Source organism: Heloderma suspectum, chromosome 7 (assembly GCF_057233095.1).
Source record: "Heloderma suspectum isolate Gila_16-S chromosome 7, 16-S_ref, whole genome shotgun sequence".
NCBI lineage: Eukaryota > Metazoa > Chordata > Lepidosauria > Squamata > Helodermatidae > Heloderma > Heloderma suspectum.
The window spans coordinates 53,904,441-53,931,421 of NC_139464.1; the positions used below are offsets into that span (position 1 = coordinate 53,904,441).

General features: G+C 51.6%; 1 protein-coding gene across 4 annotated transcripts in view; it reads left to right on the plus strand.

Moving 5' to 3' along the window:
• The first annotated feature begins 23,079 nt into the window (after nucleotides 1-23,079).
• CEP83 (centrosomal protein 83) overlaps nucleotides 23,080-26,981 on the plus strand; it is a 37,741-nt gene continuing 33,839 nt past the window's right edge. The window contains exons 1-2 of one of the 4 annotated variants that reach the window (XM_084810245.1): nucleotides 23,080-23,166; nucleotides 26,591-26,854. In XM_084810245.1, coding sequence (XP_084666371.1) covers nucleotides 26,703-26,854 — 152 coding nt within the window. In that variant the 5' untranslated portion in view covers nucleotides 23,080-23,166; nucleotides 26,591-26,702. The other 3 variants (XM_084810248.1, XM_084810246.1, XM_084810247.1) reach the window with 3 other exon arrangements.

A 26,981-nucleotide genomic window follows, 5' to 3' on the forward strand; every position in this document is an offset into this window, starting at 1 on the left:
GGGAGCAAACAGGAGTTGGCCAGGGGAGTTGCAGTGGTTGAAGAGACAAAGGAGACAAAGGAGACAGAGGCTAAGAGGTAAGTGGGTTGCAGGAAGCCCAGGGCGCTGCCCTTTATCCTTCTGACTGGCTGTGAGCTCACCAGGAGCTTCTGAGAGCTCCAACTGAATTGGAGGGGTGTGGCCTGAGTACTCCCAGCAGCTGACTGGGCGGGAAGCTTCAGTCTGTTTCCCGCCTCCCAGCTGAGCAGAGCAGAGCAGAGCAAGCTGCTCCAGCTGGTCCAGGGACTACAGAAGCAGGCAAGCTCCCAGAGAGCGAGCGAACAGGGGGAGCAAACAGGAGTTGGCCAGGGGAGTTGCAGTGGTTGAAGAGACAAAGGAGACAAAGGAGACAGAGGCTAAGAGGTAAGTGGGTTGCAGGAAGCCCAGGGCGCTGCCCTTTATCCTTCTGACTGGCTGTGAGCTCACCAGGAGCTTCTGAGAGCTCCAACTGAATTGGAGGGGTGTGGCCTGAGTACTCCCAGCAGCTGACTGGGCGGGAAGCTTCAGTCTGTTTCCCGCCTCCCAGCTGAGCAGAGCAGAGCAGAGCAAGCTGCTCCAGCTGGTCCAGGGACTACAGAAGCAGGCAAGCTCCCAGAGAGCGAGCGAACAGAGCGAGCGAACAGGGGGAGCAAACAGGAGTTGGCCAGGGGAGTTGCAGTGGTTGAAGAGACAAAGGAGACAAAGGAGACAGAGGCTAAGAGGTAAGTGGGTTGCAGGAAGCCCAGGGCGCTGCCCTTTATCCTTCTGACTGGCTGTGAGCTCACCAGGAGCTTCTGAGAGCTCCAACTGAATTGGAGGGGTGTGGCCTGAGTACTCCCAGCAGCTGACTGGGCGGGAAGCTTCAGTCTGTTTCCCGCCTCCCAGCTGAGCAGAGCAGAGCAGAGCAAGCTGCTCCAGCTGGTCCAGGGACTACAGAAGCAGGCAAGCTCCCAGAGAGCGAGCGAACAGAGCGAGCGAACAGGGGGAGCAAACAGGAGTTGGCCAGGGGAGTTGCAGTGGTTGAAGAGACAAAGGAGACAAAGGAGACAGAGGCTAAGAGGTAAGTGGGTTGCAGGAAGCCCAGGGCGCTGCCCTTTATCCTTCTGACTGGCTGTGAGCTCACCAGGAGCTTCTGAGAGCTCCAACTGAATTGGAGGGGTGTGGCCTGAGTACTCCCAGCAGCTGACTGGGCGGGAAGCTTCAGTCTGTTTCCCGCCTCCCAGCTGAGCAGAGCAGAGCAGAGCAAGCTGCTCCAGCTGGTCCAGGGACTACAGAAGCAGGCAAGCTCCCAGAGAGCGAGCGAACAGAGCGAGCGAACAGGGGGAGCAAACAGGAGTTGGCCAGGGGAGTTGCAGTGGTTGAAGAGACAAAGGAGACAAAGGAGACAGAGGCTAAGAGGTAAGTGGGTTGCAGGAAGCCCAGGGCGCTGCCCTTTATCCTTCTGACTGGCTGTGAGCTCACCAGGAGCTTCTGAGAGCTCCAACTGAATTGGAGGGGTGTGGCCTGAGTACTCCCAGCAGCTGACTGGGCGGGAAGCTTCAGTCTGTTTCCCGCCTCCCAGCTGAGCAGAGCAGAGCAGAGCAAGCTGCTCCAGCTGGTCCAGGGACTACAGAAGCAGGCAAGCTCCCAGAGAGCGAGCGAACAGAGCGAGCGAACAGGGGGAGCAAACAGGAGTTGGCCAGGGGAGTTGCAGTGGTTGAAGAGACAAAGGAGACAAAGGAGACAGAGGCTAAGAGGTAAGTGGGTTGCAGGAAGCCCAGGGCGCTGCCCTTTATCCTTCTGACTGGCTGTGAGCTCACCAGGAGCTTCTGAGAGCTCCAACTGAATTGGAGGGGTGTGGCCTGAGTACTCCCAGCAGCTGACTGGGCGGGAAGCTTCAGTCTGTTTCCCGCCTCCCAGCTGAGCAGAGCAGAGCAGAGCAAGCTGCTCCAGCTGGTCCAGGGACTACAGAAGCAGGCAAGCTCCCAGAGAGCGAGCGAACAGAGCGAGCGAACAGGGGGAGCAAACAGGAGTTGGCCAGGGGAGTTGCAGTGGTTGAAGAGACAAAGGAGACAAAGGAGACAGAGGCTAAGAGGTAAGTGGGTTGCAGGAAGCCCAGGGCGCTGCCCTTTATCCTTCTGACTGGCTGTGAGCTCACCAGGAGCTTCTGAGAGCTCCAACTGAATTGGAGGGGTGTGGCCTGAGTACTCCCAGCAGCTGACTGGGCGGGAAGCTTCAGTCTGTTTCCCGCCTCCCAGCTGAGCAGAGCAGAGCAGAGCAAGCTGCTCCAGCTGGTCCAGGGACTACAGAAGCAGGCAAGCTCCCAGAGAGCGAGCGAACAGAGCGAGCGAACAGGGGGAGCAAACAGGAGTTGGCCAGGGGAGTTGCAGTGGTTGAAGAGACAAAGGAGACAAAGGAGACAGAGGCTAAGAGGTAAGTGGGTTGCAGGAAGCCCAGGGCGCTGCCCTTTATCCTTCTGACTGGCTGTGAGCTCACCAGGAGCTTCTGAGAGCTCCAACTGAATTGGAGGGGTGTGGCCTGAGTACTCCCAGCAGCTGACTGGGCGGGAAGCTTCAGTCTGTTTCCCGCCTCCCAGCTGAGCAGAGCAGAGCAGAGCAAGCTGCTCCAGCTGGTCCAGGGACTACAGAAGCAGGCAAGCTCCCAGAGAGCGAGCGAACAGAGCGAGCGAACAGGGGGAGCAAACAGGAGTTGGCCAGGGGAGTTGCAGTGGTTGAAGAGACAAAGGAGACAAAGGAGACAGAGGCTAAGAGGTAAGTGGGTTGCAGGAAGCCCAGGGCGCTGCCCTTTATCCTTCTGACTGGCTGTGAGCTCACCAGGAGCTTCTGAGAGCTCCAACTGAATTGGAGGGGTGTGGCCTGAGTACTCCCAGCAGCTGACTGGGCGGGAAGCTTCAGTCTGTTTCCCGCCTCCCAGCTGAGCAGAGCAGAGCAGAGCAAGCTGCTCCAGCTGGTCCAGGGACTACAGAAGCAGGCAAGCTCCCAGAGAGCGAGCGAACAGAGCGAGCGAACAGGGGGAGCAAACAGGAGTTGGCCAGGGGAGTTGCAGTGGTTGAAGAGACAAAGGAGACAAAGGAGACAGAGGCTAAGAGGTAAGTGGGTTGCAGGAAGCCCAGGGCGCTGCCCTTTATCCTTCTGACTGGCTGTGAGCTCACCAGGAGCTTCTGAGAGCTCCAACTGAATTGGAGGGGTGTGGCCTGAGTACTCCCAGCAGCTGACTGGGCGGGAAGCTTCAGTCTGTTTCCCGCCTCCCAGCTGAGCAGAGCAGAGCAGAGCAAGCTGCTCCAGCTGGTCCAGGGACTACAGAAGCAGGCAAGCTCCCAGAGAGCGAGCGAACAGAGCGAGCGAACAGGGGGAGCAAACAGGAGTTGGCCAGGGGAGTTGCAGTGGTTGAAGAGACAAAGGAGACAAAGGAGACAGAGGCTAAGAGGTAAGTGGGTTGCAGGAAGCCCAGGGCGCTGCCCTTTATCCTTCTGACTGGCTGTGAGCTCACCAGGAGCTTCTGAGAGCTCCAACTGAATTGGAGGGGTGTGGCCTGAGTACTCCCAGCAGCTGACTGGGCGGGAAGCTTCAGTCTGTTTCCCGCCTCCCAGCTGAGCAGAGCAGAGCAGAGCAAGCTGCTCCAGCTGGTCCAGGGACTACAGAAGCAGGCAAGCTCCCAGAGAGCGAGCGAACAGAGCGAGCGAACAGGGGGAGCAAACAGGAGTTGGCCAGGGGAGTTGCAGTGGTTGAAGAGACAAAGGAGACAAAGGAGACAGAGGCTAAGAGGTAAGTGGGTTGCAGGAAGCCCAGGGCGCTGCCCTTTATCCTTCTGACTGGCTGTGAGCTCACCAGGAGCTTCTGAGAGCTCCAACTGAATTGGAGGGGTGTGGCCTGAGTACTCCCAGCAGCTGACTGGGCGGGAAGCTTCAGTCTGTTTCCCGCCTCCCAGCTGAGCAGAGCAGAGCAGAGCAAGCTGCTCCAGCTGGTCCAGGGACTACAGAAGCAGGCAAGCTCCCAGAGAGCGAGCGAACAGAGCGAGCGAACAGGGGGAGCAAACAGGAGTTGGCCAGGGGAGTTGCAGTGGTTGAAGAGACAAAGGAGACAAAGGAGACAGAGGCTAAGAGGTAAGTGGGTTGCAGGAAGCCCAGGGCGCTGCCCTTTATCCTTCTGACTGGCTGTGAGCTCACCAGGAGCTTCTGAGAGCTCCAACTGAATTGGAGGGGTGTGGCCTGAGTACTCCCAGCAGCTGACTGGGCGGGAAGCTTCAGTCTGTTTCCCGCCTCCCAGCTGAGCAGAGCAGAGCAGAGCAAGCTGCTCCAGCTGGTCCAGGGACTACAGAAGCAGGCAAGCTCCCAGAGAGCGAGCGAACAGAGCGAGCGAACAGGGGGAGCAAACAGGAGTTGGCCAGGGGAGTTGCAGTGGTTGAAGAGACAAAGGAGACAAAGGAGACAGAGGCTAAGAGGTAAGTGGGTTGCAGGAAGCCCAGGGCGCTGCCCTTTATCCTTCTGACTGGCTGTGAGCTCACCAGGAGCTTCTGAGAGCTCCAACTGAATTGGAGGGGTGTGGCCTGAGTACTCCCAGCAGCTGACTGGGCGGGAAGCTTCAGTCTGTTTCCCGCCTCCCAGCTGAGCAGAGCAGAGCAGAGCAAGCTGCTCCAGCTGGTCCAGGGACTACAGAAGCAGGCAAGCTCCCAGAGAGCGAGCGAACAGAGCGAGCGAACAGGGGGAGCAAACAGGAGTTGGCCAGGGGAGTTGCAGTGGTTGAAGAGACAAAGGAGACAAAGGAGACAGAGGCTAAGAGGTAAGTGGGTTGCAGGAAGCCCAGGGCGCTGCCCTTTATCCTTCTGACTGGCTGTGAGCTCACCAGGAGCTTCTGAGAGCTCCAACTGAATTGGAGGGGTGTGGCCTGAGTACTCCCAGCAGCTGACTGGGCGGGAAGCTTCAGTCTGTTTCCCGCCTCCCAGCTGAGCAGAGCAGAGCAGAGCAAGCTGCTCCAGCTGGTCCAGGGACTACAGAAGCAGGCAAGCTCCCAGAGAGCGAGCGAACAGAGCGAGCGAACAGGGGGAGCAAACAGGAGTTGGCCAGGGGAGTTGCAGTGGTTGAAGAGACAAAGGAGACAAAGGAGACAGAGGCTAAGAGGTAAGTGGGTTGCAGGAAGCCCAGGGCGCTGCCCTTTATCCTTCTGACTGGCTGTGAGCTCACCAGGAGCTTCTGAGAGCTCCAACTGAATTGGAGGGGTGTGGCCTGAGTACTCCCAGCAGCTGACTGGGCGGGAAGCTTCAGTCTGTTTCCCGCCTCCCAGCTGAGCAGAGCAGAGCAGAGCAAGCTGCTCCAGCTGGTCCAGGGACTACAGAAGCAGGCAAGCTCCCAGAGAGCGAGCGAACAGAGCGAGCGAACAGGGGGAGCAAACAGGAGTTGGCCAGGGGAGTTGCAGTGGTTGAAGAGACAAAGGAGACAAAGGAGACAGAGGCTAAGAGGTAAGTGGGTTGCAGGAAGCCCAGGGCGCTGCCCTTTATCCTTCTGACTGGCTGTGAGCTCACCAGGAGCTTCTGAGAGCTCCAACTGAATTGGAGGGGTGTGGCCTGAGTACTCCCAGCAGCTGACTGGGCGGGAAGCTTCAGTCTGTTTCCCGCCTCCCAGCTGAGCAGAGCAGAGCAGAGCAAGCTGCTCCAGCTGGTCCAGGGACTACAGAAGCAGGCAAGCTCCCAGAGAGCGAGCGAACAGAGCGAGCGAACAGGGGGAGCAAACAGGAGTTGGCCAGGGGAGTTGCAGTGGTTGAAGAGACAAAGGAGACAAAGGAGACAGAGGCTAAGAGGTAAGTGGGTTGCAGGAAGCCCAGGGCGCTGCCCTTTATCCTTCTGACTGGCTGTGAGCTCACCAGGAGCTTCTGAGAGCTCCAACTGAATTGGAGGGGTGTGGCCTGAGTACTCCCAGCAGCTGACTGGGCGGGAAGCTTCAGTCTGTTTCCCGCCTCCCAGCTGAGCAGAGCAGAGCAGAGCAAGCTGCTCCAGCTGGTCCAGGGACTACAGAAGCAGGCAAGCTCCCAGAGAGCGAGCGAACAGAGCGAGCGAACAGGGGGAGCAAACAGGAGTTGGCCAGGGGAGTTGCAGTGGTTGAAGAGACAAAGGAGACAAAGGAGACAGAGGCTAAGAGGTAAGTGGGTTGCAGGAAGCCCAGGGCGCTGCCCTTTATCCTTCTGACTGGCTGTGAGCTCACCAGGAGCTTCTGAGAGCTCCAACTGAATTGGAGGGGTGTGGCCTGAGTACTCCCAGCAGCTGACTGGGCGGGAAGCTTCAGTCTGTTTCCCGCCTCCCAGCTGAGCAGAGCAGAGCAGAGCAAGCTGCTCCAGCTGGTCCAGGGACTACAGAAGCAGGCAAGCTCCCAGAGAGCGAGCGAACAGAGCGAGCGAACAGGGGGAGCAAACAGGAGTTGGCCAGGGGAGTTGCAGTGGTTGAAGAGACAAAGGAGACAAAGGAGACAGAGGCTAAGAGGTAAGTGGGTTGCAGGAAGCCCAGGGCGCTGCCCTTTATCCTTCTGACTGGCTGTGAGCTCACCAGGAGCTTCTGAGAGCTCCAACTGAATTGGAGGGGTGTGGCCTGAGTACTCCCAGCAGCTGACTGGGCGGGAAGCTTCAGTCTGTTTCCCGCCTCCCAGCTGAGCAGAGCAGAGCAGAGCAAGCTGCTCCAGCTGGTCCAGGGACTACAGAAGCAGGCAAGCTCCCAGAGAGCGAGCGAACAGAGCGAGCGAACAGGGGGAGCAAACAGGAGTTGGCCAGGGGAGTTGCAGTGGTTGAAGAGACAAAGGAGACAAAGGAGACAGAGGCTAAGAGGTAAGTGGGTTGCAGGAAGCCCAGGGCGCTGCCCTTTATCCTTCTGACTGGCTGTGAGCTCACCAGGAGCTTCTGAGAGCTCCAACTGAATTGGAGGGGTGTGGCCTGAGTACTCCCAGCAGCTGACTGGGCGGGAAGCTTCAGTCTGTTTCCCGCCTCCCAGCTGAGCAGAGCAGAGCAGAGCAAGCTGCTCCAGCTGGTCCAGGGACTACAGAAGCAGGCAAGCTCCCAGAGAGCGAGCGAACAGAGCGAGCGAACAGGGGGAGCAAACAGGAGTTGGCCAGGGGAGTTGCAGTGGTTGAAGAGACAAAGGAGACAAAGGAGACAGAGGCTAAGAGGTAAGTGGGTTGCAGGAAGCCCAGGGCGCTGCCCTTTATCCTTCTGACTGGCTGTGAGCTCACCAGGAGCTTCTGAGAGCTCCAACTGAATTGGAGGGGTGTGGCCTGAGTACTCCCAGCAGCTGACTGGGCGGGAAGCTTCAGTCTGTTTCCCGCCTCCCAGCTGAGCAGAGCAGAGCAGAGCAAGCTGCTCCAGCTGGTCCAGGGACTACAGAAGCAGGCAAGCTCCCAGAGAGCGAGCGAACAGAGCGAGCGAACAGGGGGAGCAAACAGGAGTTGGCCAGGGGAGTTGCAGTGGTTGAAGAGACAAAGGAGACAAAGGAGACAGAGGCTAAGAGGTAAGTGGGTTGCAGGAAGCCCAGGGCGCTGCCCTTTATCCTTCTGACTGGCTGTGAGCTCACCAGGAGCTTCTGAGAGCTCCAACTGAATTGGAGGGGTGTGGCCTGAGTACTCCCAGCAGCTGACTGGGCGGGAAGCTTCAGTCTGTTTCCCGCCTCCCAGCTGAGCAGAGCAGAGCAGAGCAAGCTGCTCCAGCTGGTCCAGGGACTACAGAAGCAGGCAAGCTCCCAGAGAGCGAGCGAACAGAGCGAGCGAACAGGGGGAGCAAACAGGAGTTGGCCAGGGGAGTTGCAGTGGTTGAAGAGACAAAGGAGACAAAGGAGACAGAGGCTAAGAGGTAAGTGGGTTGCAGGAAGCCCAGGGCGCTGCCCTTTATCCTTCTGACTGGCTGTGAGCTCACCAGGAGCTTCTGAGAGCTCCAACTGAATTGGAGGGGTGTGGCCTGAGTACTCCCAGCAGCTGACTGGGCGGGAAGCTTCAGTCTGTTTCCCGCCTCCCAGCTGAGCAGAGCAGAGCAGAGCAAGCTGCTCCAGCTGGTCCAGGGACTACAGAAGCAGGCAAGCTCCCAGAGAGCGAGCGAACAGAGCGAGCGAACAGGGGGAGCAAACAGGAGTTGGCCAGGGGAGTTGCAGTGGTTGAAGAGACAAAGGAGACAAAGGAGACAGAGGCTAAGAGGTAAGTGGGTTGCAGGAAGCCCAGGGCGCTGCCCTTTATCCTTCTGACTGGCTGTGAGCTCACCAGGAGCTTCTGAGAGCTCCAACTGAATTGGAGGGGTGTGGCCTGAGTACTCCCAGCAGCTGACTGGGCGGGAAGCTTCAGTCTGTTTCCCGCCTCCCAGCTGAGCAGAGCAGAGCAAGCTGCTCCAGCTGGTCCAGGGACTACAGAAGCAGGCAAGCTCCCAGAGAGCGAGCGAACAGAGCGAGCGAACAGGGGGAGCAAACAGGAGTTGGCCAGGGGAGTTGCAGTGGTTGAAGAGACAAAGGAGACAAAGGAGACAGAGGCTAAGAGGTAAGTGGGTTGCAGGAAGCCCAGGGCGCTGCCCTTTATCCTTCTGACTGGCTGTGAGCTCACCAGGAGCTTCTGAGAGCTCCAACTGAATTGGAGGGGTGTGGCCTGAGTACTCCCAGCAGCTGACTGGGCGGGAAGCTTCAGTCTGTTTCCCGCCTCCCAGCTGAGCAGAGCAGAGCAGAGCAAGCTGCTCCAGCTGGTCCAGGGACTACAGAAGCAGGCAAGCTCCCAGAGAGCGAGCGAACAGAGCGAGCGAACAGGGGGAGCAAACAGGAGTTGGCCAGGGGAGTTGCAGTGGTTGAAGAGACAAAGGAGACAAAGGAGACAGAGGCTAAGAGGTAAGTGGGTTGCAGGAAGCCCAGGGCGCTGCCCTTTATCCTTCTGACTGGCTGTGAGCTCACCAGGAGCTTCTGAGAGCTCCAACTGAATTGGAGGGGTGTGGCCTGAGTACTCCCAGCAGCTGACTGGGCGGGAAGCTTCAGTCTGTTTCCCGCCTCCCAGCTGAGCAGAGCAGAGCAGAGCAAGCTGCTCCAGCTGGTCCAGGGACTACAGAAGCAGGCAAGCTCCCAGAGAGCGAGCGAACAGAGCGAGCGAACAGGGGGAGCAAACAGGAGTTGGCCAGGGGAGTTGCAGTGGTTGAAGAGACAAAGGAGACAAAGGAGACAGAGGCTAAGAGGTAAGTGGGTTGCAGGAAGCCCAGGGCGCTGCCCTTTATCCTTCTGACTGGCTGTGAGCTCACCAGGAGCTTCTGAGAGCTCCAACTGAATTGGAGGGGTGTGGCCTGAGTACTCCCAGCAGCTGACTGGGCGGGAAGCTTCAGTCTGTTTCCCGCCTCCCAGCTGAGCAGAGCAGAGCAGAGCAAGCTGCTCCAGCTGGTCCAGGGACTACAGAAGCAGGCAAGCTCCCAGAGAGCGAGCGAACAGAGCGAGCGAACAGGGGGAGCAAACAGGAGTTGGCCAGGGGAGTTGCAGTGGTTGAAGAGACAAAGGAGACAAAGGAGACAGAGGCTAAGAGGTAAGTGGGTTGCAGGAAGCCCAGGGCGCTGCCCTTTATCCTTCTGACTGGCTGTGAGCTCACCAGGAGCTTCTGAGAGCTCCAACTGAATTGGAGGGGTGTGGCCTGAGTACTCCCAGCAGCTGACTGGGCGGGAAGCTTCAGTCTGTTTCCCGCCTCCCAGCTGAGCAGAGCAGAGCAGAGCAAGCTGCTCCAGCTGGTCCAGGGACTACAGAAGCAGGCAAGCTCCCAGAGAGCGAGCGAACAGAGCGAGCGAACAGGGGGAGCAAACAGGAGTTGGCCAGGGGAGTTGCAGTGGTTGAAGAGACAAAGGAGACAAAGGAGACAGAGGCTAAGAGGTAAGTGGGTTGCAGGAAGCCCAGGGCGCTGCCCTTTATCCTTCTGACTGGCTGTGAGCTCACCAGGAGCTTCTGAGAGCTCCAACTGAATTGGAGGGGTGTGGCCTGAGTACTCCCAGCAGCTGACTGGGCGGGAAGCTTCAGTCTGTTTCCCGCCTCCCAGCTGAGCAGAGCAGAGCAGAGCAAGCTGCTCCAGCTGGTCCAGGGACTACAGAAGCAGGCAAGCTCCCAGAGAGCGAGCGAACAGAGCGAGCGAACAGGGGGAGCAAACAGGAGTTGGCCAGGGGAGTTGCAGTGGTTGAAGAGACAAAGGAGACAAAGGAGACAGAGGCTAAGAGGTAAGTGGGTTGCAGGAAGCCCAGGGCGCTGCCCTTTATCCTTCTGACTGGCTGTGAGCTCACCAGGAGCTTCTGAGAGCTCCAACTGAATTGGAGGGGTGTGGCCTGAGTACTCCCAGCAGCTGACTGGGCGGGAAGCTTCAGTCTGTTTCCCGCCTCCCAGCTGAGCAGAGCAGAGCAGAGCAAGCTGCTCCAGCTGGTCCAGGGACTACAGAAGCAGGCAAGCTCCCAGAGAGCGAGCGAACAGAGCGAGCGAACAGGGGGAGCAAACAGGAGTTGGCCAGGGGAGTTGCAGTGGTTGAAGAGACAAAGGAGACAAAGGAGACAGAGGCTAAGAGGTAAGTGGGTTGCAGGAAGCCCAGGGCGCTGCCCTTTATCCTTCTGACTGGCTGTGAGCTCACCAGGAGCTTCTGAGAGCTCCAACTGAATTGGAGGGGTGTGGCCTGAGTACTCCCAGCAGCTGACTGGGCGGGAAGCTTCAGTCTGTTTCCCGCCTCCCAGCTGAGCAGAGCAGAGCAGAGCAAGCTGCTCCAGCTGGTCCAGGGACTACAGAAGCAGGCAAGCTCCCAGAGAGCGAGCGAACAGAGCGAGCGAACAGGGGGAGCAAACAGGAGTTGGCCAGGGGAGTTGCAGTGGTTGAAGAGACAAAGGAGACAAAGGAGACAGAGGCTAAGAGGTAAGTGGGTTGCAGGAAGCCCAGGGCGCTGCCCTTTATCCTTCTGACTGGCTGTGAGCTCACCAGGAGCTTCTGAGAGCTCCAACTGAATTGGAGGGGTGTGGCCTGAGTACTCCCAGCAGCTGACTGGGCGGGAAGCTTCAGTCTGTTTCCCGCCTCCCAGCTGAGCAGAGCAGAGCAGAGCAAGCTGCTCCAGCTGGTCCAGGGACTACAGAAGCAGGCAAGCTCCCAGAGAGCGAGCGAACAGAGCGAGCGAACAGGGGGAGCAAACAGGAGTTGGCCAGGGGAGTTGCAGTGGTTGAAGAGACAAAGGAGACAAAGGAGACAGAGGCTAAGAGGTAAGTGGGTTGCAGGAAGCCCAGGGCGCTGCCCTTTATCCTTCTGACTGGCTGTGAGCTCACCAGGAGCTTCTGAGAGCTCCAACTGAATTGGAGGGGTGTGGCCTGAGTACTCCCAGCAGCTGACTGGGCGGGAAGCTTCAGTCTGTTTCCCGCCTCCCAGCTGAGCAGAGCAGAGCAGAGCAAGCTGCTCCAGCTGGTCCAGGGACTACAGAAGCAGGCAAGCTCCCAGAGAGCGAGCGAACAGAGCGAGCGAACAGGGGGAGCAAACAGGAGTTGGCCAGGGGAGTTGCAGTGGTTGAAGAGACAAAGGAGACAAAGGAGACAGAGGCTAAGAGGTAAGTGGGTTGCAGGAAGCCCAGGGCGCTGCCCTTTATCCTTCTGACTGGCTGTGAGCTCACCAGGAGCTTCTGAGAGCTCCAACTGAATTGGAGGGGTGTGGCCTGAGTACTCCCAGCAGCTGACTGGGCGGGAAGCTTCAGTCTGTTTCCCGCCTCCCAGCTGAGCAGAGCAGAGCAAGCTGCTCCAGCTGGTCCAGGGACTACAGAAGCAGGCAAGCTCCCAGAGAGCGAGCGAACAGAGCGAGCGAACAGGGGGAGCAAACAGGAGTTGGCCAGGGGAGTTGCAGTGGTTGAAGAGACAAAGGAGACAAAGGAGACAGAGGCTAAGAGGTAAGTGGGTTGCAGGAAGCCCAGGGCGCTGCCCTTTATCCTTCTGACTGGCTGTGAGCTCACCAGGAGCTTCTGAGAGCTCCAACTGAATTGGAGGGGTGTGGCCTGAGTACTCCCAGCAGCTGACTGGGCGGGAAGCTTCAGTCTGTTTCCCGCCTCCCAGCTGAGCAGAGCAGAGCAGAGCAAGCTGCTCCAGCTGGTCCAGGGACTACAGAAGCAGGCAAGCTCCCAGAGAGCGAGCGAACAGAGCGAGCGAACAGGGGGAGCAAACAGGAGTTGGCCAGGGGAGTTGCAGTGGTTGAAGAGACAAAGGAGACAAAGGAGACAGAGGCTAAGAGGTAAGTGGGTTGCAGGAAGCCCAGGGCGCTGCCCTTTATCCTTCTGACTGGCTGTGAGCTCACCAGGAGCTTCTGAGAGCTCCAACTGAATTGGAGGGGTGTGGCCTGAGTACTCCCAGCAGCTGACTGGGCGGGAAGCTTCAGTCTGTTTCCCGCCTCCCAGCTGAGCAGAGCAGAGCAGAGCAAGCTGCTCCAGCTGGTCCAGGGACTACAGAAGCAGGCAAGCTCCCAGAGAGCGAGCGAACAGAGCGAGCGAACAGGGGGAGCAAACAGGAGTTGGCCAGGGGAGTTGCAGTGGTTGAAGAGACAAAGGAGACAAAGGAGACAGAGGCTAAGAGGTAAGTGGGTTGCAGGAAGCCCAGGGCGCTGCCCTTTATCCTTCTGACTGGCTGTGAGCTCACCAGGAGCTTCTGAGAGCTCCAACTGAATTGGAGGGGTGTGGCCTGAGTACTCCCAGCAGCTGACTGGGCGGGAAGCTTCAGTCTGTTTCCCGCCTCCCAGCTGAGCAGAGCAGAGCAGAGCAAGCTGCTCCAGCTGGTCCAGGGACTACAGAAGCAGGCAAGCTCCCAGAGAGCGAGCGAACAGAGCGAGCGAACAGGGGGAGCAAACAGGAGTTGGCCAGGGGAGTTGCAGTGGTTGAAGAGACAAAGGAGACAAAGGAGACAGAGGCTAAGAGGTAAGTGGGTTGCAGGAAGCCCAGGGCGCTGCCCTTTATCCTTCTGACTGGCTGTGAGCTCACCAGGAGCTTCTGAGAGCTCCAACTGAATTGGAGGGGTGTGGCCTGAGTACTCCCAGCAGCTGACTGGGCGGGAAGCTTCAGTCTGTTTCCCGCCTCCCAGCTGAGCAGAGCAGAGCAGAGCAAGCTGCTCCAGCTGGTCCAGGGACTACAGAAGCAGGCAAGCTCCCAGAGAGCGAGCGAACAGAGCGAGCGAACAGGGGGAGCAAACAGGAGTTGGCCAGGGGAGTTGCAGTGGTTGAAGAGACAAAGGAGACAAAGGAGACAGAGGCTAAGAGGTAAGTGGGTTGCAGGAAGCCCAGGGCGCTGCCCTTTATCCTTCTGACTGGCTGTGAGCTCACCAGGAGCTTCTGAGAGCTCCAACTGAATTGGAGGGGTGTGGCCTGAGTACTCCCAGCAGCTGACTGGGCGGGAAGCTTCAGTCTGTTTCCCGCCTCCCAGCTGAGCAGAGCAGAGCAGAGCAAGCTGCTCCAGCTGGTCCAGGGACTACAGAAGCAGGCAAGCTCCCAGAGAGCGAGCGAACAGAGCGAGCGAACAGGGGGAGCAAACAGGAGTTGGCCAGGGGAGTTGCAGTGGTTGAAGAGACAAAGGAGACAAAGGAGACAGAGGCTAAGAGGTAAGTGGGTTGCAGGAAGCCCAGGGCGCTGCCCTTTATCCTTCTGACTGGCTGTGAGCTCACCAGGAGCTTCTGAGAGCTCCAACTGAATTGGAGGGGTGTGGCCTGAGTACTCCCAGCAGCTGACTGGGCGGGAAGCTTCAGTCTGTTTCCCGCCTCCCAGCTGAGCAGAGCAGAGCAGAGCAAGCTGCTCCAGCTGGTCCAGGGACTACAGAAGCAGGCAAGCTCCCAGAGAGCGAGCGAACAGAGCGAGCGAACAGGGGGAGCAAACAGGAGTTGGCCAGGGGAGTTGCAGTGGTTGAAGAGACAAAGGAGACAAAGGAGACAGAGGCTAAGAGGTAAGTGGGTTGCAGGAAGCCCAGGGCGCTGCCCTTTATCCTTCTGACTGGCTGTGAGCTCACCAGGAGCTTCTGAGAGCTCCAACTGAATTGGAGGGGTGTGGCCTGAGTACTCCCAGCAGCTGACTGGGCGGGAAGCTTCAGTCTGTTTCCCGCCTCCCAGCTGAGCAGAGCAGAGCAGAGCAAGCTGCTCCAGCTGGTCCAGGGACTACAGAAGCAGGCAAGCTCCCAGAGAGCGAGCGAACAGAGCGAGCGAACAGGGGGAGCAAACAGGAGTTGGCCAGGGGAGTTGCAGTGGTTGAAGAGACAAAGGAGACAAAGGAGACAGAGGCTAAGAGGTAAGTGGGTTGCAGGAAGCCCAGGGCGCTGCCCTTTATCCTTCTGACTGGCTGTGAGCTCACCAGGAGCTTCTGAGAGCTCCAACTGAATTGGAGGGGTGTGGCCTGAGTACTCCCAGCAGCTGACTGGGCGGGAAGCTTCAGTCTGTTTCCCGCCTCCCAGCTGAGCAGAGCAGAGCAGAGCAAGCTGCTCCAGCTGGTCCAGGGACTACAGAAGCAGGCAAGCTCCCAGAGAGCGAGCGAACAGAGCGAGCGAACAGGGGGAGCAAACAGGAGTTGGCCAGGGGAGTTCGGCAGGGGAGGTCAAGGGGGAGGCCCCTAACATTTTTTTTTTTTTTAACTAACTTTTTCCCATTTATTTGTCTTGTAACACACACTTCCACACCAGTGGGACTCTGCTTTTAACCTCTACTGAGTAGAGGAGCAGGCACAGGCTAGTCTAGAACAATCACAAAGCTAGACACAAAAAGGGAAAAGGGGCTATGGAAGGACAAGACTCTCCAGTGGTGGTGACCTGCAAGGTGTGTGCAATGTTTGTTTTCTTGCCTGAGAACAACATGGCCTACACCTGCAACAAGTGCAAGTTGATCACGCTGCTGGAGGAAAAAGTAAGTGGACTGGAGCGGCGACTGTCAACCCTCCGGGGAATAAGAGAACACGAAGAGTTCTTGGACAGAATGGGGGAACTACAGCAGCAAAGGGCAGACCAGAAGCTTGAAGAGCAACAGCAAGATGAGGCAGAAGTGGGAAATGCTGAGGAGAAGAAAAATGGAGTAGAGGATACTCCTTGGAAAACGGTGACAGTTAGGAGAAGAAGAACTAGACGCCACTCTGCACCAGTGGAAGCGGTGGAGCTGTGGAACCGATTCCAGGTACTTGCAGATGAGACTGGAGGACAGCCTGCAGAGGAAGAATCACAGGGGAACCTGCATGAGAGTGAGCAAGAGGCTAAAGGTCAGTCAAACAGAGGCGATGAAACCCAGGCCTACAAGAAGAAGAAGAGAAGAGTGGTAGTAGTGGGAGACTCCTTGCTGCGTGGGATCGAGACCCAAGTATGTCGCGAAGACCCGTGGACTCGCCAGGTATGTTGTCTCCCGGGAGGACAGATTAGAGACGTGACTGAAAGGTTGCCTGCACTCATAAAGCCCACTGACAGGTATCCCTTTCTTCTCATCCATGTGGGAACAAATGATACCGCCAAGCGGAGCTACGAAGAGATCACGTCAGACTTTGAAGCTTTGGGAAGGAAACTCAAGAACTTTGGGGCCCAGATAGTTTTCTCATCCATCCTTCCAGTAGTTAGAAGAGGGATAGAAAGGGAACGAAAAATACTCCGGGTGAATGACTGGCTACGAAGGTGTTGCCGACGAGAGAGATTTGGATTCTGGGACCACGGGCTATACTTCCTGGAAGATGGGCTGTTGGCTAGGGATGGGTTGCACCTCACAAAGGCTGGGAAGAATGTGTTTGGACACAGCATGAAGAACTTCATCAGGAGGGCTTTAAACTGAATCCTACGGGGAAGGGAGATGTAATGTTGGGGGTAACAATGGACGTAGGCGCATGCACTGCAATGGAGAGAACAGCGCTGATAGCGCCCAATAATAGTCTTCAGACACATGTAGGAAGAAAGCCAGACTATGAAGCACATGGTCTTCGATGTCTATATACTAATGCCCAGAGTATGGGAAACAAACAGAATGAACTTGAACTCTTAATACAGGAGGGAAATTATGACTTGATAGGTATAACTGAGACTTGGTGGGATGACTCTCATGACTGGAATACAGCAGTTGAAGGATATAACTTGTTCAAAAAGAACAGGAGGAACAGAAAGGGAGGCGGGGTTGCACTGTATGTGAAAAATACATATCTCTGCACAGAAATACAGGAGGAGGAGCTTGGTAGCCCCATCGAGAGCATCTGGGTTGAAATAAATGGAGCAAAGAATAAAAGGAACCTGGTGGTCGGAGTCTACTACCGGCCACCCAATCAAGGAGAAGCCAAGGATGAAACTTTTGAAAAGCAAATAGCCAATGTTTTAAGGAAGCATGATGTAGTAGTAATGGGGGACTTCAATTTCCCCGATATTTGTTGGGAGACAAATTCTGCAAAACATGGCCCCTCCAGGAAATTCCTGACTTGTGTGGCGGATAACTTCCTCCTACAGAAAGTAGAGGAAGGAACTAGAGGATCGGCTATCCTTGACTTGATCCTAAGCAACAGAGATGACTTAGTGGATAAAGTAGCAGTTACAGGAACTCTGGGGGAAAGCGACCATGTTGTACTTGAGTTCTTGGTTCTAAGGGAAGCAAAAGCCGAGTGTAGTCAAACGCGTACCCTGGATTTTAGGAAAGCTGATTTTAATAAACTCAGAACAATGATCAGTAAGGTCCCATGGCAAACAATGCTAGCGAGAAAAGGAGTCCAAGATGGGTGGGAACTTTTAAAAAAGGAAATTCTCAAGGCACAATCACAAACAATTCCAACAAGAAGAAAAGGTGGAAGACAACAGAAGAAGCCAATGTGGCTTCACAAAAAGCTTAGGGATGACCTGAAAACAAAAAAGGACACATATAAGAAGTGGAAAGAAGGCCAAGTAACAAAGGAAGAGTACAGGCAGGTAGCACAGAATTGCAGGGATGGAGTCAGGAAGGCTAAAGCGGAGAACGAGGTGAGGTTAGCGAGGGATGCTAAAAACAACAAAAAGGCTTTCTTCAGCTACGTGCATAGTAAAAGGCAGAGGAAAGAAATGGTGGTTCAGCTATTAAATAAGGATGGCAAAATGATAACAGATGACCAAGAAAAGGCAGAGGTGCTCAATTCCTACTTTGGCTCAGTCTTCTCCCAAAAGAGGGTCTATGACCCCCCTGGCAAAGGCGAAGTACAGGCTGAAGGGGCAGGATTGCAGCTTGAGATCGACAGGCATATGGTCAAGGAACACCTCATTACTTTGAATGAGTTCAAATCTCCAGGGCCAGATGAACTGCATCCTAGAGTAATAAAGGAACTGGCAGAAGAACTCTCAGAACCGCTGTCTATTCTCTTTGAGAAATCATGGAGGACCGGGGAAGTGCCAGATGACTGGAGGAGGGCTAACGTTGTCCCTATCTTCAAAAAGGGTAAAAAGGAGGAACCTGGGAACTACAGACCAGTCAGTCTGACATCAATCCCTGGGAAAATTCTGGAGCAGATCATAAAGCAATCCATCTGGAAGCACCTTGACAACAATGCCGTGATTACTCGAAGCCAACATGGATTTGTCAAAAACAAGTCCTGCCAGACAAATCTGATCTCATTTTTTGATCAAGTCACCTCCCTTGTAGACCGTGGGAATGCTGTAGACATCATATACCTCGACTTCAGCAAAGCTTTCGACAAAGTGCCCCATGATATCCTGATGAGCAAACTTGCTCGAAGTGGGCTAGATGAAACAACGATCATGTGGATCCACAGTTGGCTACAGAATCGGACTCAAGGAGTGCTTATCAATGGGACCTTCTCAAGCTGGGGAGAGGTAACGAGCGGGGTACCGCAGGGCTCAGTCCTGGGCCCAGTGCTCTTCAACATTTTTATTAATGACTTGGAGGAGGAGGTGCAGGGAATGCTGATCAAATTTGCAGATGACACAAAATTGGGAGGGATAGCTAATACTTTGGAAGACAGAAACAAAATTCAAAGTGATCTTGATAGACTGGAGTGCTGGGCAGAAAACAACAGAATGGCATTTAATAGGGACAAATGCCAAGTTCTGCACCTAGGAAAAAGAAACCAAATGCACAGTTACAAGATGGGGGATACGTGGCTCAACCACACTACGAGCGAGAAGGATCTTGGAATTGTCGTCGATCACAAGCTGAATATGAGCCAACAATGTGATGTGGCTGCAAAAAAGGCAAATGCTATTTTGGGCTGCATTAATAGAAGCATCGCTTCCAAATCCCGGGAAGTACTAGTTCCCCTCTACTCAGCACTGGTTAGGCCTCATCTGGAGTACTGTGTCCAGTTCTGGGCACCACACTTTAAGAAGGATGCAGACAAGCTGGAGAGGGTTCAAAGGAGGGCAACAAAGATGATCAGGGGACTGGAAACAAAGCCCTATGAAGAGAGACTGAAAGAACTGGGCATGTTTAGCCTTGAGAAGAGAAGACTGAGGGGAGATATGATAGCACTCTTCAAGTACTTGAAAGGTTGTCACAGAGAAGAAGGCCAGGATCTCTTCTTGATCATCCCAGAGTGCAGGACACGGAATAATGGGCTCAAGTTACAGGAAGCCAGATTCCGGCTGAACATCAGGAAAAACTTCCTGAGTGTCAGAGCAATACGGCAATGGAACCAATTACCTGGGGAGGTGGTGGGCTCTCCCACACTGGAGGCCTTTAAGACGAGGCTGGACAGCCATTTGTCAGGGATGCTCTGACTTGGATTCCTGCATTGAGCAGGGGGTTGGACTCGATGGCCTTGTAGGCCCCTTCCAACCCTACTATTCTATGATTCTATGATACTCTGCCTATCTCTGTAATAAGCTGTGTGTTTGAATACACAAGACTTTGGCTTGCCCTCTCCCTTCTCATTTCCCCTACAAGGTGCATCCATTTTATTGTGGCGTATCAGGACCTGAGGTTAAAGATCTCAGCATTTGCCATTTGGGTATACATTCACATTGCCGTACATGTTTAAATGAGGACATGTAGTAACACATGATGGTACACATACTTTTGCATGGAAGCTGATCTGTAACTTCTCTGTCACCACCTTAGTAACATATCTAGTGCTTCCTTCACTGAAGCCTTGATTAAAATCTAAAAGAGTAAGCAAGTATGATGATCAAGTTGCTTTGTGCACATGTGTGAAAGACAGAAATGAAGTCTTAAATGTGCTTGTATCAAGTCCTTAAGTTAAATGATGGCCAGGCAGGAAAGTGGATTTACAATCATATTTTAACCTTCCTGCAACTTTCACGTCACCTGTGAACAGATGCAGTCTTTCTGAAGTGATTAGTCCTCCACCCACCATTTTCCCCACAGGCTTGTTTAGTTTTGAGAGTGGTGCTTCCCCATTTTTTTAATCTTCCTAGTATAGTGTCTCTAATGACTATTTACAAGAAGAGATGGGAGGTGATAATTGAAGTGCTTATGTGATTTTAGCCTAGAGGTTTTAGATGAGGACTGAAAGCAGCTTTTGAGAGTCACAAGTGAGTTGTGTTAGGACAACAAGCAAAGATGAAATCCTGGTAAATGTATCGAGCCTGTGGTCACAAGAAAAATGGCAAAATTTAATTCTAAGTTGATGAGCACCTGTTTTTAGGACTGCTGTATGTTTCTATTGATTTACATATTTAAACCCATGTTATTTCTACTGATATTTTTGGTACAGAGCCATTAGAATATCAAGATGTTTGTAGTGTCATTCAGTAAAGGAGGGTGGGTAAAGATAAGCCATGCTCCCCTGCCTGGTCAGTCTCTAAAGAATCAAGTGGTGCCAGCAGTTGCTGGGATTCCTGCAAACTAGAGACACCCTGAGTCTGTGTTTCTAGCAGCTGCTGCTCCAGCCACTGCCACATGTTACATCAGGCAGCTCTCAGACCACCTGCTGTGTTGCTTCTCTTCAGCTAGGAAAGGGGACACTTGGTTGGCTGAACAGAGCTGTGGGTAAGTAGTTTCAGCTGTCTCACCCCTTTCCAGTTTAGAGGTAGAAAGCAGAAGAGACTAGCGGCAAATAGAATGCATATTCTGACCCTATGCTGACTTTTTAAAAAGGCTCATACAAATTCAAGATGTTTATCAATGGCTATTATTATTATTATTCATAATAGCCCCGAATTGAACCTCCTTGTTTAGAGGCAGTGTACCAGTTTAATGACATCACTATTTATTTATTTATTTCATTTTTACACCACCCAATAGCCGAAGCTCTCTATCATGTCCTGCTTGTGGACTTCCGAGAAGCATCTGGCTGGTCACTGTGGGAATCAAAATTCTAGGCTGGATGGAATTTGGTCAGATCCAACAAGGCAACTCTTACATTCTTAAGCAAGAATGACATCTGTGATATGTACAGAAATTAGTTATGCCATAACTATGAAGAGACCCAGAGTATGCATTCCTGTTTTGTAAATTTAAAATATTATGAACCAGTGGGATTCTAGTAAAAAACAAATTAAATAGACCATGGAAACCTAAAGATAACCCAGATTTGATTAATAGCCTCCAAATGGGTCTAATACTTGCGTCAAAGTTTACTGCAGTAAATATTACACCCACTCCAAGCCTATTAGATCAGGGATGGGTTATATTTAGGTTTCCATGGTCTACTTTAGAAAAATATATAAATAAAAAATAACTAGGATTTACAATTGATATCTGAATAGCTAATGCCAGGGGTTCCAAATCTTTGCTGAGGTTTCTGAGAAATGCCTCCTTCCAGGTATTCAGAGAACACTGGTTCCTACTTTTGCTACAGCAGAGGCATCCATTTTGCTCACAGTCTTATATCTGGAAAAACATAACCACATGAAAACTGACCTTTCCCATGTCTGTGGTTATAGTACCCTCTAGAGGAATGAGTTTTAATTGCACATCTGTATCTCCAATTAGTATAAAGTTGCTGAATGTTATTGTATTCCACTTTTCATGAGATCTGAAAACAAAAATCATGCTGTGGGTTGAGCATTTTGCAACTGCCTTGTTTTTCTTGACTGCTTAAAATTAGGAAGGCACTACAGAACAGATGAGAACCTTCCTTTCAAGAATTCCATTACTAATAAAAAACAAAGGTAGACAGCAGCAGGTCCTTCCTATAACTATCACATGACCCGCAAAGTAACTTGAATGTCTGCAAACCCCTGCTCCCTCATTCTACCTTGGGACTCTGACAGTGCAGAGAATGTGACTTCAACACCTAATCAGGGTGTGTGTTTTTCCTGTTCCCTTATTTCCCTCACCCCACCCTGCTTTTTATAACATCTTGCATAGGGTGGCCACATGTCCTTTTACAGAGGATAGTCCTCATTTTAGGTGTCCCCTGTTTGAAGGGCTGCCTTGTCCATTTACCATTTAAAGATAAAGAACAATAAGAACTGTTGCCTGTCACCAGTTAGCACCTGGATAGCAGACGGAATAAGCAGCACACAGGTCACTTGGTCAGTCTTACAGACCAGGTGAGATGTACTATATTTCTACTTAAGTTATAATTATTTCTAAATTTGCAGCTGTACATATAAGTTAGCATATGCAAGAATTTTATGCAGATACATGTCTTCTTTTTTGGTGATGCATTTCCTCCTTTTTGGCAATCATAAGTGGCCACTCTATGAAGACATCTGGAGATCTCAAAAAGTTGCAATTTTTTTGTGACCTTTTGATTGGCCTAATGAAAGTATTACACTCAAGTGGATCCTTAACTAATGTGGATCTTAAGTATCCTAAAAACAGTAAAACACCAAGTTTTTGCTTATTTTAAAGTTTCATCATGTAGTCGTCACCTGAGCATCATCACACATTACAGCAGCATCACACCCTGGGGGATTAAAGCATTTGTTCATCCAATTAAAAATATTCTGCCAGCATATATTGTTCCAGCTAACATTACTGCATTTCGCTCTTAAAGAATCTAAGAACTGCCTCCCTAGACTAGACCAAAAGTCCATTATCTGGGCTAATGAACCAATATTTGTGGGAAGAGTTTATCCCCGCATCTGCAAAATATTTCATTCGGCTACCATATGTAAGAGGCGTTGGTAGGCCTAACAGAACTGAATTACATGTTGTATGAAGAAATACTCTGAGAAGTTGATCCATCTGTCTTTCATTCCAAGCTTCTCCACAGAGAGTGCTTACAGCTGCCAAAATCTTATGAGCAACTCAACCCAATGCATGTTTACTCAGAAGTAAGTCCACTGAATTCAATGGAATTTCCTCCTCAGAAAGTGGGGATCAGAAAGCCTTTAAAACTTCAGCTGTCTGGAAGGGGGACCAAGCAAGATGCTCTTGTTGTTCAGTCGTGTCCGACTCTTCGTGACCCCATGGACCATAGCACGCCAGGCCTTCCTGTCCTGCGCTCTCTCCCAGAGCGTGCTCAAGTTCATATTCATTGCATCCGTGATGCTATCTAGCCATCTCATCCTCTGCCGTCCCCTTCTCCTTTGGCCTTCAGTCTTTCCCAGCATCAGGGTCTTTTCCAGGGAGTTTTCTCTTCGCATTAGGTGGCCAAAATATTTGAGCTTCAGCTTCATTATCTGTCCTTCCAGTGAGCACTCAGGGTTGATTTCCTTTAGGATGGACTGATTTGACCTCTTTGCAGTCCAGGGGACTCGTAAGAGTCTTCTCCAGCACCACAGTTCGAAAGCATCAATTCTTCAGCGCTCAGCCTTCCTTACAGTCCAGCTCTCACAGCCATATGTTGCTACTGGGAAAACCATAGCTTTGATTATACGAATCTTTGTTGGCAAGTTGATGTCTCTGCTTCTTACTATGCTGTCTAGGTTGGCCATAGCTTTCCTCCCAAGGAGCAAGTGTCTTTTAATTTCGTGGCTACAGTCACCATCTGAGGTGATCTTGGAGCCCAAGAAAATAAAATCTGTCACTGCTTCCATTTCTTCCCCTTCCATATGCCAGGAAGTGATGGGGCCAGATGCCATGATCTTAGTTTTTTTAATGTTGAGTTTCTAACCAGCTTTTGCACTCTCCTCTTCCACCCTAAATAAAAAGCAGTACGCGACACTCCCCCTTCTCCGCTATTGGTTCAACTCTATAAGTAACGGCGCAAGCCCCGCCCTCTTCCGTCTTCGCGCGCTGCCTCCCGCCGCGCTTCCCAGTCTACCTCAGCGGCCGCGCTTCCGCATTCCCGTGATGCTCCGGGGGCTGCCGAAAACCTTGTTCGGTGGGTTCCTGCCTCTGCAGCCTGGTAAATGGAAAAGTAGGTACGGGTCCCGAGAGGGCTCAGGTGGAAACGAAGGGGCGGGGCAAGCGGCGCTGAGGCGCCATTTTTAAACCGCCGAGGCAGGCGGTACACCCTCGAGCTCGTGGGTAAGCGAGCCAGGGAAGAGGGAGAGAGAGAGAGAAGGCCGTCGGGCAGGCAGTTAGTTCCTGAGAGGGTTCGCGCGGCGGCGGTGCCGCCGCCGTTGGTCGAGAAGCCTCACGGCCCTCGTTCTTCCCCGGGACTTCGGTTAGCGGTTCTGCCTTCATGTGGGGCTGGGGGCTTCCCTACTCTCCTTAGCCCACCGGCTGGAGGCGTCTCCGGGCACACCAGACCAGTTCTTCTCTTCGTTTATTTGCACGCTCTTATTGCGGATAAGGGGCGAGGGCGTTATACGTGCCTCCCCCCGCCTTTTATCAAAGGAGCGAAGCATGCGCGCTCCTCCGAAGTGCCCGGATTTATTACAAGCCGACGCGTTTCGTAGAACGACGTCTCCTTCCTCAGGAGGCGATCGGCAGTCCGCCAGAGCACGCTTCTTCGCTTTCTCGTTCCTCAGTCAAAGGATAACGCGAAGGCGTTTCGTTTTGCCGGTCGCCGATTGCCCATCAGGGAGGAGGCGTCGTTGTCCGAAGCGCGCCCGGCTTTAATAAATCCTAGCGCTTCTGAGAACTGTTCATCCCCTACTCATCTGCTGCATTCAGTGCCTTCCCCTTTTGGTTCAACCCCCCCCCCCATTTATCCTTATAAGAGCCCTGTGAGGTAGGCTTAGGGTTTCTCAGGTGGGCTTCATGGCTGGGGGTGGGCCTTGACCTCGGATCTCCCTGGGCTTAGTCTGACACTCTGACGACTACACCAGACCAGCTCTTCTTGTCAAGTGTACAGCTGTATGTTGTGTTCACCACCCCCCAAACTCAGTTCCGGGTTTGTTGACCGAAAACAGCTTGTAAAATGCAATGTAGCTAAGTAACGCCTATCGTGTTTTGGTGGCTAAATGTAAAAGAGCTGAAGTACAGACCTTCAATACTGGTAGCAGGTTTTTCACCCTTCATAAAATCTTATTCTTCTAGGGATTTATTGAACTACAATACCTTCTAATCAGTAGCTTTGATATTGTAACTGGCAATGCTGATTACATTGGCCATGCCTTTCATATAAAAAACATGCTGTCTAAGGATGGGTGGAGTCCATTTTTGATCACTTGAGTAATGAGAAGATTCATTAGAGCTTGTTAAGAGACAGATAATTGCTTTTTGACATCTTTGTGACAAGCCATGATGTTAATGAAATGGGTATTAAATGTAAAGTCTCCTTTGGCTTCAGTGTTAATACTAAGGGGAAAAAAGGATTCCTCTGGCATCTTAAAGACAAAGGGCTGGATCCAGTAGTCTAGTACACTAATGGAACAGCTTCCATTGGTGGAACCGGTCCCTGGGTCCCCCACACATCCTCAACTGTTGGTCTGGAGGTTTGGGACATGGTGCAGAGCTGATTTTCTGTGGGCTCCAGAGGGGAGGAGGGAGAAGTTGTGCTCGCGGATGTCCGACAAGGCTTTAACCCTAAGGCTGCAATCCTATGCACACTTACCTGAGAGTTAAGTCCAATTGAACTTATTGGGACTTCTGTCTGAGTAGTCATGCGTAAGATTGCGCTATATCAGATTTATTGGGGCATAAGTTTTCTTGGGCTTCATCCGATAGAGTTCATGAAAGCTTATGCCATATAAATCTGTTAGACTTTAAGGTACCACAAGATTCTTTTTGTGCAAGCTTATTCTGATTTAGAGCAGTATCCAGTGGGGCGCAACTGCTGATGTAAATTATGTTGTACTAACGTCAACTACTCTAGTGCAATGCAAATAGCAATTTCCCAACCATTGCACTGGTGTAGTTTATGCTAGTGCAATGTAAATTTACATTAGCAGCTGCACCCCTGTAATTATTTATTTATTTTTCAAATGTTGAAATGGGTTTTTTACTTTTCCAAGCATCACTTTGTGATGTACAATATGTAAACAACGTATAAAACAATCAAAATATTAAGATAAAAACTCCAGTTAAAATTGGCAGCAACACACTTATATACAGCATGTTTTTTCACCATTTGGCTAAAACTCAGTTATGACGGAGCAAGGCAGTTTTCTCTGGTGAGAGGGCCTAAAACTATGGTGCAATAACAAAGCCTTTACTCCCAGTTAGATGGAACATAGAACAATGCATTCCTGGAAAATCTCTGTGTCAAGGGATTTATATAGGTAAAGATGCTCCTAAAACATATTGGCTACCATTCTGGTGCTGCAGTTCTTACAAAATATCTGCAATTGATCTGTTTTCTTCTCTAGAGACTGATTTTATGTAGCTTTGGAGTAACTACTGCTTGCAGAGTTCTATGTGTTTAGAAACTTCCCACAAGATGTTGGTGTAATCCAAAAAATCAATATATTTTATATTTCTCTTACCAAATCAGGACTCAATAATAAATAAACTTTAAAAGAAAATCAATGCAGTTAGTAAAGGAATTTAAATCCAGAAGTCACAATAAAGAGCAATGTGTATTTAAATATCTATTTAAATAGAGCTTTTCCAACATATTATTGTCTAATATTTAAAATCTTCATTATAGTTGCAAACCTTTTAGATGTTTAACCTCAAGACTACTTGATTTCTAGCAACCCCTAGCCCCCCTCAATTTTTTTACAAAAAGGTATGCTGTAAGCCCTGACATATACTGTTTACTAGTTTAATATCCATGTTTTATTATTTAATAGATTTATAGTTCAGTGTGTAAATAGTTTCAGTGTGCAAATCCTCGCAAAGCAGATTACAACTTACTTTAGAATACAAAAATAGCTCATCCCATGTTAAAGTGGGAGGTCTTGCTTTTTTTAAAAAAAAAAATTCTTCCTCCAGACAAAGGAAAAATAATTATTTGTTTACAGTATTATCAGCTGTGGCATTCTGCTACTACTGTTGATTTGTTAGTTTTAGTGCTAATCATGGCAAGAAATCTAATGCAGACTCAGTGTTGAATATTATGATGACGGTTGCATCTATCATTAAATAGGATGTATTTTCATCAGAGAATATGGGACAGTTTAACTGGCTTTCTTTCACATAAAGCTTCAGAGTAAACACTGTCCTGGAGGAACAAATCTTCTCTACCCAAAGGGCCCTTCAACTGTATAATACCAAAAAAGTTTAGGTAGTGGGGAATTACATACAGTGCTATCAGATATTAATAAATTTGGTTTACTCAGTAAACTTTACTGAGATTGATCTGAGAATAAATCCAACTAAAAGATATATTCTTAAGCAAAGATCTAAGCATTGTCAGATAAATAATAAAGCTTTGCAATATGGATTCAAAGAAGAGCTTTTTTAACCATGAATACATTGATGGCTAATTGGGTGCTTTTCTGTTTGTACAGGTAATTTGGCCTCTGGGGATGTCCTCAGGCAAGAAAGCAGTCTCTATGACGGTGGCAGGCTTGTGCTGACAGCATTTTTACCTGATTGTTATCTCATTAACATTCAGTCAGAATGGATACTTTGCCGAATGTCCTTTCTCCCGTGGGTGGAAGTGGCGATCTTGTTGGCTCACAAACAGAAGTGCAGAAACTGTTAATTGATGAAAGAATGCGATGTGAACACCATAAAACCAATTACCAAACTCTAAAAGCAGAACATACAAGGTATAGTATGCTTCCTTCCTTTCTTCTTCACTTTGAGTAAAAGAACTAAGAGCAGAAAGATTAAGATTTTACTATGCTATTTAATCATATGCTGCCCTTCTGTAACAAAATGCCTTCAGTAACTGAA